Raw genomic sequence first — 15,441 nt, 5'->3', positions numbered from 1 at the left:
CCAGATGAGCCTTCCTGGAGAATACAAAATGCTTCAAGCGACGCTGCTGTGACTGTGGTCCTGGGGAGCACAGAGTGGTGGGGGTGCAAACTCCAGGCAGGGAGCAGCAGGGCTGGGAGAGGTCGTCTTCAGAGAGCCATGGATTCATGGAACAATTTGGGTTGGAAGGGACCTTCAAAGGTCATCCAGTGCAACTCCCTGCAGTGGGCCAGGACACCTTCCACTAGACCAGGTTGCTCCAAGCCCCATACAACCCGGCCTTGGGCACAGCCAGTGATGAGGCATCCACAGCCACTGTCCCTTGGAAGCTGTGAGGTGCCCAGGCCAGCCCCGAGCCCCTGCGACACAGCCAGGTGCCCAACACAGCCCTGGCTGTGCTGCGATTGCTGGAGCACTGAGCTGGCTGGGAAGGACAGCCAAGGCTTCAGGCATCCCTGGGGCAGAGATGCACAGTGATCCTTCCCAGAGAACAAAAACTCCAGGCCTCTCCTCCTTGCTTGCACTCCAGCACGCAGCAGAAACGCAGCCCCCAGGTCCCATGGGCTTTCAGAGGGCTGGTGCACCAGCACCCTGCTCCCCAGGCCTTCCTGCAGTCAGATGTTTCACATCTACCTTTTGTTCTAGTTCTAGCAAATGTGGTCATTGCCACTTGGCACTGCATTGCAACAGAAGCAAAGCTTTGTCCACAGCTGCTTTATTTGTAAAACTCAAATGCAGACAAGTGGTTCATATTTCAAACAGCTTCAAAATTCAGGTGATGGTCATGTCCATGTCAGATTTCCTTATACCAACATATGGACACAGACTACAAATAATGTGTGTATATATATGTAATTATATATATAGTATATATAGTTTCTGCTGATAGCATGTTCACACAGAAATGCTGGAGAAGCAGAGTTGATTCTATATACAAAAGCAGTACACTGGGGCATACATGATGACAGAAGAGATGGAATACACTTATTTAAGCCAAGCTGTGTAGCAGAGAAAGATACTGAATTTGTACCATGTAGGCAGCTTACAGTTTGTTTGCTTTTGGCCCCCCAAGATGTCCATGCATGCAGAGCAAAATGTCATTTTCATCACTGCTGCTCACCATCTTGATTAAACAGAGAAATTACTTGCTAAACAAGGCTTCAGCTGGAGTTCTCTCTCCAGTTACTCCATGTTCCCATTTTACCCCTACCAACACAGGCAGCAGTGCAGCCTGGATGACTGGCAGCCAGGACTCTGATGCCTCCAGCACTGCCCTCCCAGAAGGGCTGTGAGGAGCAGGTGGGCATACAGCCAGCAGCGCCAGGGCTGCCCCTCACAGCCCCAGCCTTTACGACCCCGTCGTTGAACACTGAAGTGAAGTGGAGGAGACCAAACACAGCCCAACCTCCCGCTTGGCCGTTTCTCACGAGCACAACACTGTTCATAGCCACGGGGACCAGTCATCACCCCAAGGGTCTGCGCTAGTGCCCACCCCTCTTTCATGGCCCCAGCCTAGGGCATCCCATGATGCCCACAGCCCCCAGCCATACACACTGCAGCCTGCACAGCTCTGGGTGCAGGTTTTAGCCGAGCTGTGAAAATGCAGCTACCTAGAAAGAAAAAACAAACGGCTTCAAACCAATGTCTGAATTTCTCCTGCTCCCCACTCCTCAGTTAAAAACATAGTACTTGTGCCTGTAGCTTCTTCATCTTCCTCAAAAAAACTCACAAACAAACCCCCAAAACCCCACAGAAAGTATCATCCATTACTAGTATGGAGGCATTTTGCTTTAAAATGCTCTTTTCTTTTCTCCAGTGTCACAAATGCACTGTATTTCACACCAATAGTCAAGCTAGCCCTCCTTCCCAGAGGGTATTAATATCAAAGCAGCACGTGAGCTGAGGTGAACCAGTTACCACAGCTTCAAGGATCAACAGAGCACTCTGCCTCCAGTTAATAAGTCAGTAGATCCACCAATTATATCTTGATCTGTCCTGACTTCAAAGGGAATCTGCAGATTAGAAGCAGAGTGGGCAACTGAAAAAAGAAGTTGTATCTGTAGAAAAGGGAAAGCACCTTGATGCATCAAATACATAGGCCCTTAACCCACTTCTTCGTATCAGTCAGCCCCATCTATAAGCTGCCAAAACACCTGCACAAACAGTCTGTCCCTTAGTCTGAAGAGTGTATGTAAAATTCTGCTTGAAGCACAAAGAGCAGCAAAATACATAAATTTAATTTGGGGCTGGTCTGTGCCCTTGCTGTAAGTTACTCTAGAGGTGACAAACAGATGAATAGGATTAGAATAGAATAGCAAAGTTCAGCTGGAAGGGACCTACAGTGGTCATCTAGCCCAACTGCCTGGCCCTTCCAGGGCTGACCAAAAGTTAAAGCACATTGTCAAGGGCATTGTCCAAATGCCTCTTAAACGCTGACAGGCGTGGGGCATTGACCACCTCTCCAGGAAGCCTGTCCCAGGGTTTGAGCACTCTCTTGGTAAAGAAATGCTTCTTCACATCCAGTCTGAACCTCCCCATGCGCAGCTTTGAGCCGTTCCCAGGCGCCCTGTCCCTGGATCCCAGGGAGAAGAGCTCAGCACCTCCCTCTCCACATCCCCTCCTTGGGAAGCTGCAGAGAGCAATGAGGTTGCCCCTCAGCCTCCCTCTCTCTCCAAACCAGACAAGCCCAGAGTCCTCAGCTGCTCCTCGCAAGAAATGCCTTCCAGCCCTTCACCAGCTTTGCCCAAGTACCTGAACACCCTTCTTAGATTTTAAACACTAAAAATCTAACAGCTCACTGTTCCCAAAGGCTAAATCTGTTCCTCCCCCTTTGCCCCTATCATGCTCCTTTTTTTTTTTTTCTTTCCATGTGCTTTGCTGAGCCTGCTCAACTCATAAACCCAGCAGAGAACTACCAAGTTCTTCCTAGGTTTAGAAGTTGCATTGTCCCCACTGAACAAGAAGCTTACACAAAAACAGATATATGACCATGCTGTCTGCAGCAGGAGAATCATCTGATCTCAGCAACCGGAGCTTATTGGTAAGTTCAGCTGCAATATGTAAAGACACCTTCAAACTTGTTCTCAGCAAGACTAGCAGGAAAAGCTGGTAACATTCAACTATAAAAGAGATCAAAGAGGAAACTGCATTCTCTCTGCTGCAAATGCTATTAATATTTAGCAGACATTAAATCATTCAAGCATCACAGAGAGCAATTTACTCACAGTAGAAAGAAAACATCCTCCTGAGATGCATTTTACCATAGAACCTCAGTTATCATTGCTTATCAGCTTAAGAACTAAAAGATTCTGTACTGTTATCTAACAGAAAGAAAGGGTTTATACCAGAAATCTAGGTTCTGGGCAAAACTTTTGGCGCTCCTTCCCCTCTGACTTCTACTCTACAGAAATGAATAAGCAGCACTATCTAATATCATCAGAAATGAAAATAGTTTGTTAAAAGTAGCTCAGACAATTACAGGAATGAAAGTAAAGAACAGAATCAAGAGCAACCCAATCCAGTTGGTCAGGAGTAATCTCTAAGCATTCACAGACGCCCAACCAAACCAGCATGAACAAAGCAGCCACCAGTCAGCAAACTTAACATATTTCTTCACAGATTTCTTCAAGTGATCAACAGAAATACTGTGAGAATTTTTAGAAATGACCCTGAGATTCCTAAATTTGGAAACAAAATAAAAATCTTTTATCCCACATAAAAGAATAGCTGTACCATGTTTTAGTGGTTTCACCGTGTTTTTTAGCCTGTTTTAGTTTTTAGCCAACCACCTGCAGAGCAAACATTTTTAATGTTCAGATGAATTTGCTTCTTGCCTCGTCACCAGGCACCAAGAAGTCTAGCTCCATCTTCTTTATACCCTTCCCATGCAAGCAAGAAGTTTTCATATTTATATGAGATTTATCATTACAGCATCTGGTTCTACTAGCTGAGAAAAAAGAAATACTGTTTCTCACAAAAGAGAAAGCAGATTGCCTGTATGATTGAACAGGTTATTGTATGTGCTGACCAAAGTGGCTTTGGTGGATGCAGTCAGCAGATCTTCAGGCATCCAGCTAAAGCCAGGAAGATAAACTGGGCCCGCACTGTCATCCAGCATTCCACTAAAAGTGTAGATATGGCAACACTGACAACCACGTCGCGCCACTGTGCAAGTCAACCCTGCAGGTTAAGATTTATCAAGAGAAATCCAAACAAGACACAGGATATCATACCCAAGAAATACAGTTTCTTTTTCTGAGCATGAACCCACATATTTAGATGTTATCCTTGCATCTTTTTTACTAATCTGTGTTTCCTCAGCACAAGAATAAATTCCCACAATAATGTGTCAAATTTGTCGTTTGGGTTATGTCCAAAACCCCACTTTCAAAGTTAGAGCTGACTGTGATTGCATTGGGTTAGGTGGATAGAAATGATTCTAATTTCAGCAATATGGGAGGGGGGCAGTGGGGTAAAGAGGTGGTATATAAAAAAAATTTCTTACTACACATACACTGCCTCCAAAAATTAAGTTTTTTTTTCTGAAGAGTGATAGTAACACTTCCAGGGAGACTGCATTAAAGATACCTAAATTATTCTGACATGCCATTTATTATACTTACTTCTACACAATTCGACACAAAATAACTGATTTTTATAATGCAGTTTGTCATGAAGACTGCTTAGCAGGACACAAAAGAAGTAATATTACTCAGGAAAATTCAGCAGTTGTCTGCCTTTCAGCACTGGTTGTTACAACAGAACAGGTGCCATTATTGTATAATAGTATATTTTTGTAGAGGTGGGGGATTAAAGAAGAAACAAAACTCCACAGGAAAAAAGCATCATGCTGTTCCTTATCAAAGCTACAAAACCCCAAAGCAAGTGAGGAAAACAAGTTCTGTTTTGTTGAAGGTATAACACTGACATTTGAATCCAAGAAGAGAAAAATCCAGAATTTCATGTAAGACAGTTATCAAGTAAATTTTCAAGTGAAAAAATCAATTTTATGTTTAACACCATTCAGATGTCATATGATAGGAGAGAACAATGCATTCTCAAAACCAGAATATGAGTTATGTCTGACCCTTATTGGTAATATTACTTAAGTATACTGCTGTGCTATTCATTCAGTAATTTACAAATGTTGATAAAAGCCCCATAAAATCTTTTTGTTAGGTTTGTTTTATAGTTAGAAACACAAAGGCAGAACATTTAACAACCTCAGTTCTAGAAACACGAACAGTCCCTAAAAATCAGGCCTCAAAAAATCAGGCCGTCAAGGTTTTTTGTCCCTAGACCACAAAGGTGCAAGTTTCAAATCTAAGTGCTGAGGCCTGAGCAACAGGCCTTGAGCCAAAGCTGGCCTCTAGATGAACCCACCAGCCAAACATTATATATATTTACAAATACATATATATATATCATCATTAGCAAAATGCACATGATCGTTATTGAACTATGTATGATCCTTAGCAAAAGATGTAGCTTAGATAAAATATAATCAGTAGTGAAGAGACAGCACAACTTTCCTTGCTTAGAGGCAGGTGGCCGAGGCTGTGGATCCAGTTGTTTGGTCCTGTTTGGAACCGGGTGGTCAAAATGCAGTAGATAAAGGAAACTCCCTCAGGTCCTCCCTGAGCCCTGGTCAGGCTTTGGTGGGATCTGAGAGGCAAGTGAAACCAGATGTTTCCACATTTGCGATTAGGTGACCTTGTTTATTCCATAGCACAAAAGCTGGACCCTCTTGCAGCAACTTTGGAAACCTCAGCTATGAGGGGACACCCTGCATAGCACTTACCCATTGCCGGGAGAGGCTCTCCAAATCCTTGCCGTAAGAGGTGCTCCCCAGCACCTGCGCATCTGGAGGATGGTGATGTATTAGGACAACTGGAATATCAATCTTTCTTAATCACCATAGCTAACCTGGTGTAGTAATGATTAGGTGCATCGCCTTACTTATCTGGTCTACTGCTTGAATCAGGGTATCATAGGCTAATTGTATGGTATGTGCATGTTGCTTTATTTTCTGTATTTATTTGAAACAAACAATTTATTGAATTGAAACAAGCTTATTTTCTGTATTGGTGTCTGTGTGCTATCCATTGACCCTGTCAACTGGCAAAACACAAATTCAGGGAAAAAGCCCCAAGTTCCATTTCTTCATTCTTAAATCAGAATGGAAGACCCTTTCTTGCCTATTTTTGTCAGCCGTATCTAGACAACATTCTTTAGATGGAAGTCTGACTAAACTCTTACAACTCACTACCTGTTCCAATCCATATGCTGTGTCCTTAGAAGTACTGACAAAACCAGTTCGTATGGTCATGAAAAGAGAGGGTGCTGACAGAAATTAAAAATGATCAAGAAAAAAAATATAAACAGGAGAGAGGGAGTGGGTTCAGACACAGTACCACTTAAGAAAAACAACACAGCATATCAAGGAGTGCCATAAGCTGCTTTAGCACGTGACAGTCAGCATCTTCCATGCAAGCAAAAGGCTAACTGAAAGCAGCATGGATCTAAGATAGAATAGAAAATATGACACTTCACAATTAAGTAACAGCCAAAAGCTTTAGTCATTAGTTGTGCAGTTTATTTAGACAGACAAAAGCTTGTTCGGTTTTATAACTGTGTACAGAAATGAAAACATCTGAAATATATTACGTTTTTTCCCTCCCGTATATTTAACTTCATACTATTCTCTCGGAAAAATGACTTTTTTTTTTTTTTTTTTTAGGATTCACGTTTCAGCAGTACATATGCTCCCATTACTGCCAGAAGAGCATACTGCAAAAGAAAATAAAGACTGATCATAATTTCCCTTCACAGCAGCTCTCAAATTACAAATTGTTCAAAGTATGCTCTCTCCAACATTACACCTTCTAGATGAGTACACAATTAGAGTTGTGTTCCTATACAATTACAGGAATATTTTAACTTGATCATATTAATCATAAATAGGCATCACAAACTGTATACTTATGAAATTCCTATAAATTAAATGTTTTCCAATTATTACAAATGCTAAGTTCTACTGGATAACAGACCAGCTAAAATAAGCAAGAAAACACAAATCACTTTATGTTAGCTAACAAACCACAGAAACAAATTTATTAACATGTATTTTCATTTGCAAGACGCTTACTATCTTTACTTGCTATTTTATAGTTTTAAAGTCAAGCATTTAAAATGTCTGTATACATACCTTAAATTTTGGATAGTCATTCATTATTATAGTTACCATACCAACATAAGGCAAAAATCTAAAATTGACAAAACAGATTAATGTAAAGTTAACCCTCAAATATTACATGGAAATGTTTCAATGTTACTCAATCTTAAATATTTTAACATAAACCAATCACTTATGCCTGTCACTAAAGTATATCTGAATGGGATTATTTTTTTCTTCCTCAGATAAAAATCTAAGCAACTTACTTGAGAAAATCTTAACAGATTTCATTTCAAGTGGGGAAGGGGACAAAGTCAAAAGTCAAACCCTGCATAAAGTTCCTGTGAAACGTGGAAATAATTTTCTAGTAATTTCTAGTTACTTCTGTATTTACTGGTGAATTATATGTTAAATGTGCCATTTTTTTAAAAAAATAATTCCACTCTCCACATTAGAGCTGACTACAGAAAGCAACTTTTCCAGGTGAAGTTCTTTTAATTACCACTATATTTAAGAAATTTAAAAAATACCACACCAGACCTAGCCTGTACCAACAGCAAACTGATTTAAGTTATACATTTTCTGTTTAATTACAAAGAACACAGATATTTTGCATCACTTACCCTCTTGCTCTTCCAACAACATCTTTCTTCTCTAACCAATTCTGTCCTTCTTTGTACAAGCCTCTATCATCAACTTCATTGTTATCACCTTTAGTCAGAAATTTGATGTTCCCATTTTCTCTAGAAGGCAATGAGGTGATAAACTAAATACCACTTAATTTAAAAACTTCAATTAACATCTACAAAGCACAATGAAGATGAAAAGTGCTACAAGATTAGATAACAATGTTTGCTTCCAGTCCTGTTTGTCCTGCTTATTTAACAGACACCATTAAATCATTAACGTTACAGATTTTACTGACAGAGTCAATAGATTTTAACAATGAGTGTTTTTTAAAACCTCCTAGATTGTAATTTGATGCAAGCAATTACACAATTGACAAGAAAGGGACATTGTCCATCCAAAGCAGGCACTAAACATCCTCAACAAAAGCAGTATGTGCTTATCTGGGGAAAAAAACCCCACCACTCTACCCTCTGCATTTTCAACAGAATAGAAATTTAACTCTGAAATACTGAATACTGCTCTACTTATCCTCTTTTTGTTTGGTCACATGCCCCCGCATTGTGGAGTAAGACCCTGTGAAGTCACCACACATTAGAAAATTAATTTAACTGAATTTAAATCACAAATTTCAGATGAGGTAGATGACCCTAAAAAAAATAATCTTCCCTTAGGAAGGAAAGCAGTATAATACTACATGCTTTAGGCAATTTTCCCCCAAGTTCTATATACTTCTTTAACTTTTAGTAATGATATTTACATCCAAATCAAGCTTTGTCCTTTTTATAGAAATAAATATTGAAGACCCTCTAAAGTAGCTGCAAATCTGCATCAAATTCAGTATTTTGTCACTAACACTGCAATACAGTTTTAGCTTAACCATTAATTGTTAAACAACATAGTGAGTTCCAGGCAAAAGTTCCCTTATGTTTGGTTTTTATTATTGTGGCAAATAAAAAACCCACACATAACCAGTCTTTAAATAATATAATGCAGACAAAACTTTATGTGGGGTTTTTAGGGGACTGCATGGAGAAACCCAGGTGACAGAAACACTGCTGTAGACAGCAGTCTCCCCACCACAGAAGAATGCTTGCAGAGCTTGGGGAGCTAGGCTGCTCCCTTGGAGCCAGAGCTGATGTCCTGACCTTTTCCGATCATTGAGGAGGCTCAGTCCTTTTTGTAGGAACAGAGCTTTAAAACCCTGAACACGCCCAAATCATAACCTTTCCCTACTGTTTCAAATGAACAAGATGTCTTACACGGTGTTTTGAACATCCATTAGAAAACCTGCCGTGTTCTGCTCCCTTTAAAGCATTAGGCATTATGTGCAGCTGATGAATGCAAGCAGTTCAACACTCCCATTTAAATAAAGTCATTACGTTTACAGCCTTCAGAATGATTTTGCTCAAGAAGCTGCTAATTGGAAGTAATGATACCAAGAAACAAGGAGTTGTTATGAAGACAAATTAGGTATTAGAGGAAAAAAAAAAAAAAAAAAGAGGTAATTCTTAGATATACATATTTGTTTCAAAAAAACCACTGAAGAACAGGTATTACTGAAAAAAAAACCCCCTTCAGTTCACGGCCAGGACTTCTGAGGAGAAAATACATCAATGCTTGCCACCTCCAGGTTAGCTTTTCACTGTTGCCTCTCTCTTGTTTGAGAAGGAACTGTTTATCATATCAGTCATATGCAATAACAGTAAACCCAAGTAATCTACCTGTTGCTTTTCAGCATGAATTTTTGTTGGTATTGTGACTACCAGACACAAAAAGAGTAAGAATATCTTCTCTCATTGTGAGTCAAATCTTGTTTCTGGAAAACTTCAATTAACAAAGATCACATACTTGTCAGACTTCATCTACAGCTCTGATTCTGAATCTTCACCTTCTTTCAGAGGTCTGCTTTTAGAAGTAGTTATTTTTCATAACCAAAATCCCAATTCTGGAACAGTCAGTACAGAAGTGGACTCTACTCCCATACATACTGCTAGTACTTTGCAAAAATAACATGTACAGTTTGCATTATTGGACTCCTCTTTGGCATAGGTCTACCTACTTTGAACCTGAGCAACTTCTGTGAGACCCTGACTCCTGTCCCTCACTGAACTGGGGACAAAAGTGGATCACATCCTAGAGATGATTTTATCTCACAGCATATCCTCACTAGCCTTTTTCATAAAATACTACCAAATTAAAATGTAATTGAAATACATGGTGAAGGAAACTATCTTATTTAGAAACAAGGAAAACACCAAGCTGCATTACTTTTCATGTACTTTGATTACTCTGTGAACTATTGGAATGTCTCTGCCTTCAACTTTAAAAACAACTATTTCACCAGCTCTGATTGGGTCATCATGGAAATTTGTTAAGAACAACAGGTCTCCCCTGTGAAATGCTGGTTCCATGCTGCCACTACAAACAGAAAGAAAAGAGTGTTTATTAACATTATGGTAAATGAAAGAAGAACCATGAAAACAAAGAACATTTCATTCTTGCAGATAAACTCACAGTTTTAACGGAAATCTGTAGCTTCACGAATTCAGTAACACTACACAGGCGTTTAACACAACGCAAACCTCAGTAAGGCCCAGGCTGAGACAACCTGTAGAAGACCTCCTTACTGCCTCAGTGAAAGAAAGAGATAAGCTGCATTGGAAAGTAACAGTATTGTAGCTATGAAGAAGGAACAAAATGAGCCACTCTGGTTAACTATCTATTAGTGAAAAGCCAAAAAATGTTTTCCAGTACAACACAAAGTATGTGGAAAGTTTAATCAACATGAGCAAGAGTTATGCTTACATCAGTGATTACCATTCATGATGAGAAAATTCATGCCTTCTTTCAAAGCCAGACATAGTATCTTTACTATTAGTATCATAACTAATAACATGAACAGGCAATTCCTATTAAAATACTGTTATTTACTGCATTCTTTGCTGACACACATTCAATTTCTGTAAGGCTGAATCTTCCATGAACATGCGTTTAACTCCATGTCAAGCTCACAAAAGTTTTACTGTAATATAATTTTAAAATAAATATACACATGGTAAAAAAACCCAAATAAATTAACAAATAGACCATAAAGTGTTCAATGGCTTCAAGAAGTGCAACACATTTATGCATTTTCTTCAGAAGACAACAGAAGCTTCATAGGATTACATGTATTTCTATTAAAACAGTATTAATTTTTTGGAATCCTAACACCTATCCAGGGATTACTATCCCTAGGTAGCAACATATATATATATGTAGTCTTGACTAGTTTATCTACTAAATAAGTGAACGAGCCTAGGTTTTCAAAGGTTTCACATGCCTACCACTTCTGCAAACTTCAATGACAACTAGACTGCAATTACAAAAGCAGCCTTTGCTAAGTGTCCAAAAACAGAGTTAGAAGAAAAATAACTGTTTGAATACTTCTTTAAGTAGGTGAGATTTCAAACTCTAAATCTATCCAAGAGGGAAGGGCAGGAGACAAAGAACAAACAATATTCAGACTTTGACAAAAAAGCCTTTACGTTGACTTACCTGAGCACCACAACAATAGGGCTTTCGCTTCCAGTAATGACTATCAGACCTTTCCATATCATAAGGGCAGAAGACACTATCATAGCAAAATTTAAGACTTGGTAATACAGCTATACGGAACAAGAAAAAGAGTGTTTTAGAAGTTACTGTGTTGTATTTAGAAGCACAATATAGAATTTCAACCCATAAGCACCAGTGAATCACAATACAGGCACGTGGACTTTTATACTAAAATCACATTCCAAAAGAAGCCTCATGGAACAGATTGCTGTATTGGCAATCCAACTGTACTGCAGCATAAAGATTTAAACCATTGTGCACCTCAATCTTGGCTTATTCTGCCTGTGCAATATTCCCATTCCCATTTGTTAGTGCTAGGAGCTTGTGAACTCACTAGCAAAGACTTATAAAATACAGGAAGCTAAAAGGCAAATGATCTATTTTGATCATACATCCCTGACTCCTACCCAAGCTCTTAAGTATTCAAAACACACGTAAGAAATACTGTAAAATCAGTAATTGCTGCCTTTGTAGTGTGAACAGTTATTTTTGTTAAAAAGAAAAGTTGTGGGAGCAGAAGAGAGATGACAAGGGATCATTCTCTGCTATTGTCAGACAGAAAATTCTTAAGTAATCAACTCAATAAAAGATTTTCCACCTGTCCCAAATTCTACCGCTTTGACAGGCATTACAGCAGTGGTTACACTTTCTCCACACTACTTCCCTTTTTTTTTTTTTTTTTTTCTTCTTGGTAACACATGAAGATACCGGCAGAAAACGACCCTGTCTGTCCCCACTTACCATGCGGCTTGCTGATGTAAAATATGGAACCAGAAATTCCCAGACCATCGTCCTAGTTTGAAAATACACATGCTGGGATTTTCAGGTATGTGACCCCCTTAACTTAGCATTGGTCAAGCTTCAAAATCGGCTCTGAAATTGCTGGTTTGTAAAATGATTGAGAGATACTAAATAAAAACAAACCACGTAGCTTTCAAAGCCTAAAAGTCAGAAGGTTGATTTGTCACATTGACCCTTCCAGGGAGGTACCTGCGTAATCACACAGTAAAGATAAAACAAAGCCACCCATCTGGAACTCCGGCAGTTCAAACACACCCATGCGCTTCCACATGCCGTGTCTCCAAAATGAAGCCGAGTACTGACAGGAACATGAAAATGCGGTTTCTCAGCTGCAAGCCCAAGGCCTGGAAGCGCCCCCCCGGCCAGCCGCACCCCCCAGGCCCCGGTGGCTGCCGCCAAAGACCGGGACCCCGCCGCGGGGCGCAGGGCAGGTCCAGACGGGAGCCCGGCCCTGGCCCGGCCCCACGGGCCTCCCGTCGACAGCACTCGCGGAACGGCCGCGGACAGCCACGCCGCTGGGCCGCACGGCCCCGGCCCGCCCCAGCCTGCGCCGACCCCGACCCCTGGAACCGCCGAGCGGCCTCCACGGCCCGGCCCTGCCCCGGGCCCGGAGCAGCCCGGCCGGTACCTGCCGCTTGTTCATGCGCCGGAGGTCCCCGAAGAGGTCCATGGTGGGGCCCCGGCGGGGCCGCTCCCGGCCGGCGGCGGGACGCTGGCCGCGGGACGCTAGCGGCGCCCTCCCGGGCCCTCCTCCGCAGGGGCGCGCTGGCAGCCCGGAGCCCGGCGGGGGCCGCTGGCCGCAGCTACGGGCGGCGCGGACCAAGGCGGCGCGGGCGCGCGCTCGGCGCACAGGGAGTCGTAGTCTCCCTCCGCCCCTGCCCCGACCGCGCTCGCGGCCGCGGCCGCCAACGGAACTACGCTTCCCGACACGCACCGCGGCGGCGGCCTCTGGCGCCGAGGCCCCCCCGTCCCCGGCCTCCGGCCTCCGGCCCCGGCGTGCCTGGCGGTTGGCGGCCCGAGGGACCTCTCGGCGGACGGTGAGGCCTGGCGGGGGTGAGGCGGCGGAAGGAGCCGAACGCCTCTGTGGCGCAGCCGGGCGGCGGCAACGGCCCGCGGCGGCAACGGCCCGCGGCGGCGGTAGCCTCCCGCACCAGGCGGCTGCCGGGGCGCTCCGCGCGGCTGCGCTGCGTGTGCACAGTCCATTGGCAGGCAGGCGGCGCGCACTGACGCGGTGGCCGAGGGGAGCGGGCGGGGCCGCGCGGGGCGGTGCGGAGCGCCCGGCCGCGTAGGAAGCCGCGGGAACAGGGGACAGTGGCCCGCCTCGCTGGCCGCGAGAGGCATCGCAGTCGTCAAAACTGTGTGACTCCACACTGAACTGGATTGTCAACGAATCCATGTAAAAGTATTTGCAGATTAAAAAGATGGGGATCGCGGAGAGGAGAGCGTTGTTAAACTGCATGATCTCCCAAAGGCAGTTCCTTGCCACAGACAGACCGATGTCCGTGGGAGTTAACCGCTTCCCATGCAGAAGGGCTGACCAGGCAATTCTGGAAGGCTCTTCCAGTTCTGCATTTCAGTGATGGCCTAAGCCTGAAGCAGCAACCCACCACATCAGTGCGGGTCATTGCACAGAGCTTGGTGATTCGCTGGGAATTACGTAAACCAAACTAAGTGAGGTTTTCACCAAGTTCAGAATTAGCTCATGAAGACTGTGAATGACAGTGGAAGAAGAATGCAAGGAAGTGCTGCCAAGGTAAATGGAAGCAAATAGTTTGTCTGAAGGAGCACTGGAAAGTTGTTTACTCAGTTTGCCAGTAATTGCTCCAGACTTTCTGTTAGCAAATGCTTGGAAAAGAGTGACTAACAATGGCAGAACTGGCATTAGATCACAGAGGAATGTGTAATGGCATCGTGGACAGAAACAGCAAATGGACACTGGAAAAAAAGCTCCAAGGATGCTAGCTAGGCATTACCTCGATAAGATCATCTCACCTGTTTATTCTTTCAGTGACACCAGTATTCCTTTACTTACTACACAGGAGTTCCTCTAAGTTTACATGATTTAAGGTTAGTTTTCTATGATATCCTTTAAATACTCAAAAGATAAAATGATACTGAAGTTGATGTTCTGTGTTAACCATGTCCCCAGGGTGCCCATTATAGATTATATGAGGAAATCTGAAGAGGAGAGGCTGAGAGGGCTGAGGTTGTTCATCCTCAGGCTCCAGTGGGATCTTAGCGGTGTATACAGATACCTGATGGGACAGAGTAAACAAAGAGCCAAACTCTTCTTGCTGGTACCCAGTGACGAGGTGGGAGGCAATAGGCACAAACTGAAACACAGCAAATTCCATTTAAACATAAAGAAAACCTTTCTTACTGTAGGGGTGGTCAAACACTGGAACAGGTTCCTGAGGAGTCTGTGGAGTCTCCTTGATACTCAAAAGCAGCCTGCACAAGGCACTGGTTGTGGGTCATGGGGACAGTGGTCAGCAAGAGCCCTTGGCAGCAGTGGATCATAGCAGCTTCACCCAACAGTCCTATGTCAATCACCCAGGTGATTTTCGTCTGCCCAAACTTTGCCAGGATGCTGCAAGCCAAAGCGCACTTGTCCTGATGGTTCTGTAGATAGCATTACCTGGCTGCCTCATCTGCTTAGCCTGAGTCAGCTGTCCTTTCAAACTAGGAACCTCAGCATTACCACACAACATGGATGATACACGTCCCTGGAGCCACAACAAAATACCTGATATGACTTGTCATTATCCTTTGAGTAGATGTAATATTCAGAAGTAATTACTAAGTGGAGAAGGAAAATACACAAGAGCAAACTCAAAGGTGGCTAGAAGATTTCTGAATTTTCTTTGTGTAATTAAGATTTTAATTAAAAAGGTGGTGAACAAAGTTATCTATTCTTTAAGAGTGGGATCTGACCACTGAAATGTTTGATAGATTCTTGCCCAGCAAAAGGTTTTCTGCAATTGCCCTGGACTAGATTTTTTTCATACAGTGTTACTTAGAATAAAAAAAAACAAACAGAAGTTTTCTCTCTTGTGGATAAATCTGCTTACCATTTTCTTTAAAAAATGGCAAAGATTAAAATGGTGATTGGGACAAAATGATCAGAAAGTACAGGCACTATAAGGGAGACTAACAAATCACAATCTCTTTAGGGTGACTTGTTAGCCACAAAATCTGGAGCCACATATTGTTTTTCGTGTAGCTTCTATTGTTACCAAAATATTGGAATGAAAAACTCA

General features: G+C 42.6%; 1 protein-coding gene across 3 annotated transcripts; it reads right to left on the bottom strand.

Moving 5' to 3' along the window:
* Positions 1-6,555: 6,555 nt before the first annotated feature.
* LOC121081016 (signal peptidase complex catalytic subunit SEC11C) lies at positions 6,556-13,655 on the bottom strand. 3 transcript variants are annotated; one of them, XM_040579579.1, is made up of 6 exons: positions 13,116-13,655; positions 11,321-11,430; positions 10,052-10,201; positions 7,777-7,896; positions 7,187-7,244; positions 6,556-6,768 (listed from the first exon to the last, which is right to left on the bottom strand). In XM_040579579.1, the coding sequence occupies exons 1-6, from the start codon at positions 13,638-13,640 to the stop codon at positions 6,715-6,717; spliced, it is 1,017 nt and encodes a 338-aa protein (XP_040435513.1). In that variant the 5' UTR covers positions 13,641-13,655; the 3' UTR covers positions 6,556-6,714. The 3 variants fall into 3 exon arrangements, with proteins under 3 accessions (XP_040435513.1, XP_040435516.1, XP_040435515.1); XM_040579582.1 differs by lacking the exon at positions 13,116-13,655 and adding an exon at positions 12,810-12,998; XM_040579581.1 differs by lacking the exon at positions 13,116-13,655 and adding an exon at positions 12,122-12,531.
* Between the last annotated feature and the right edge of the window lie 1,786 nt (positions 13,656-15,441).

Source organism: Falco naumanni, chromosome Z (assembly GCF_017639655.2).
Source record: "Falco naumanni isolate bFalNau1 chromosome Z, bFalNau1.pat, whole genome shotgun sequence".
In the NCBI taxonomy this organism is placed as follows: domain Eukaryota; kingdom Metazoa; phylum Chordata; class Aves; order Falconiformes; family Falconidae; genus Falco; species Falco naumanni.
The sequence above is the reverse complement of the archived record's forward strand: the minus strand, read 5'-3'. Positions and strand labels throughout refer to the sequence as shown.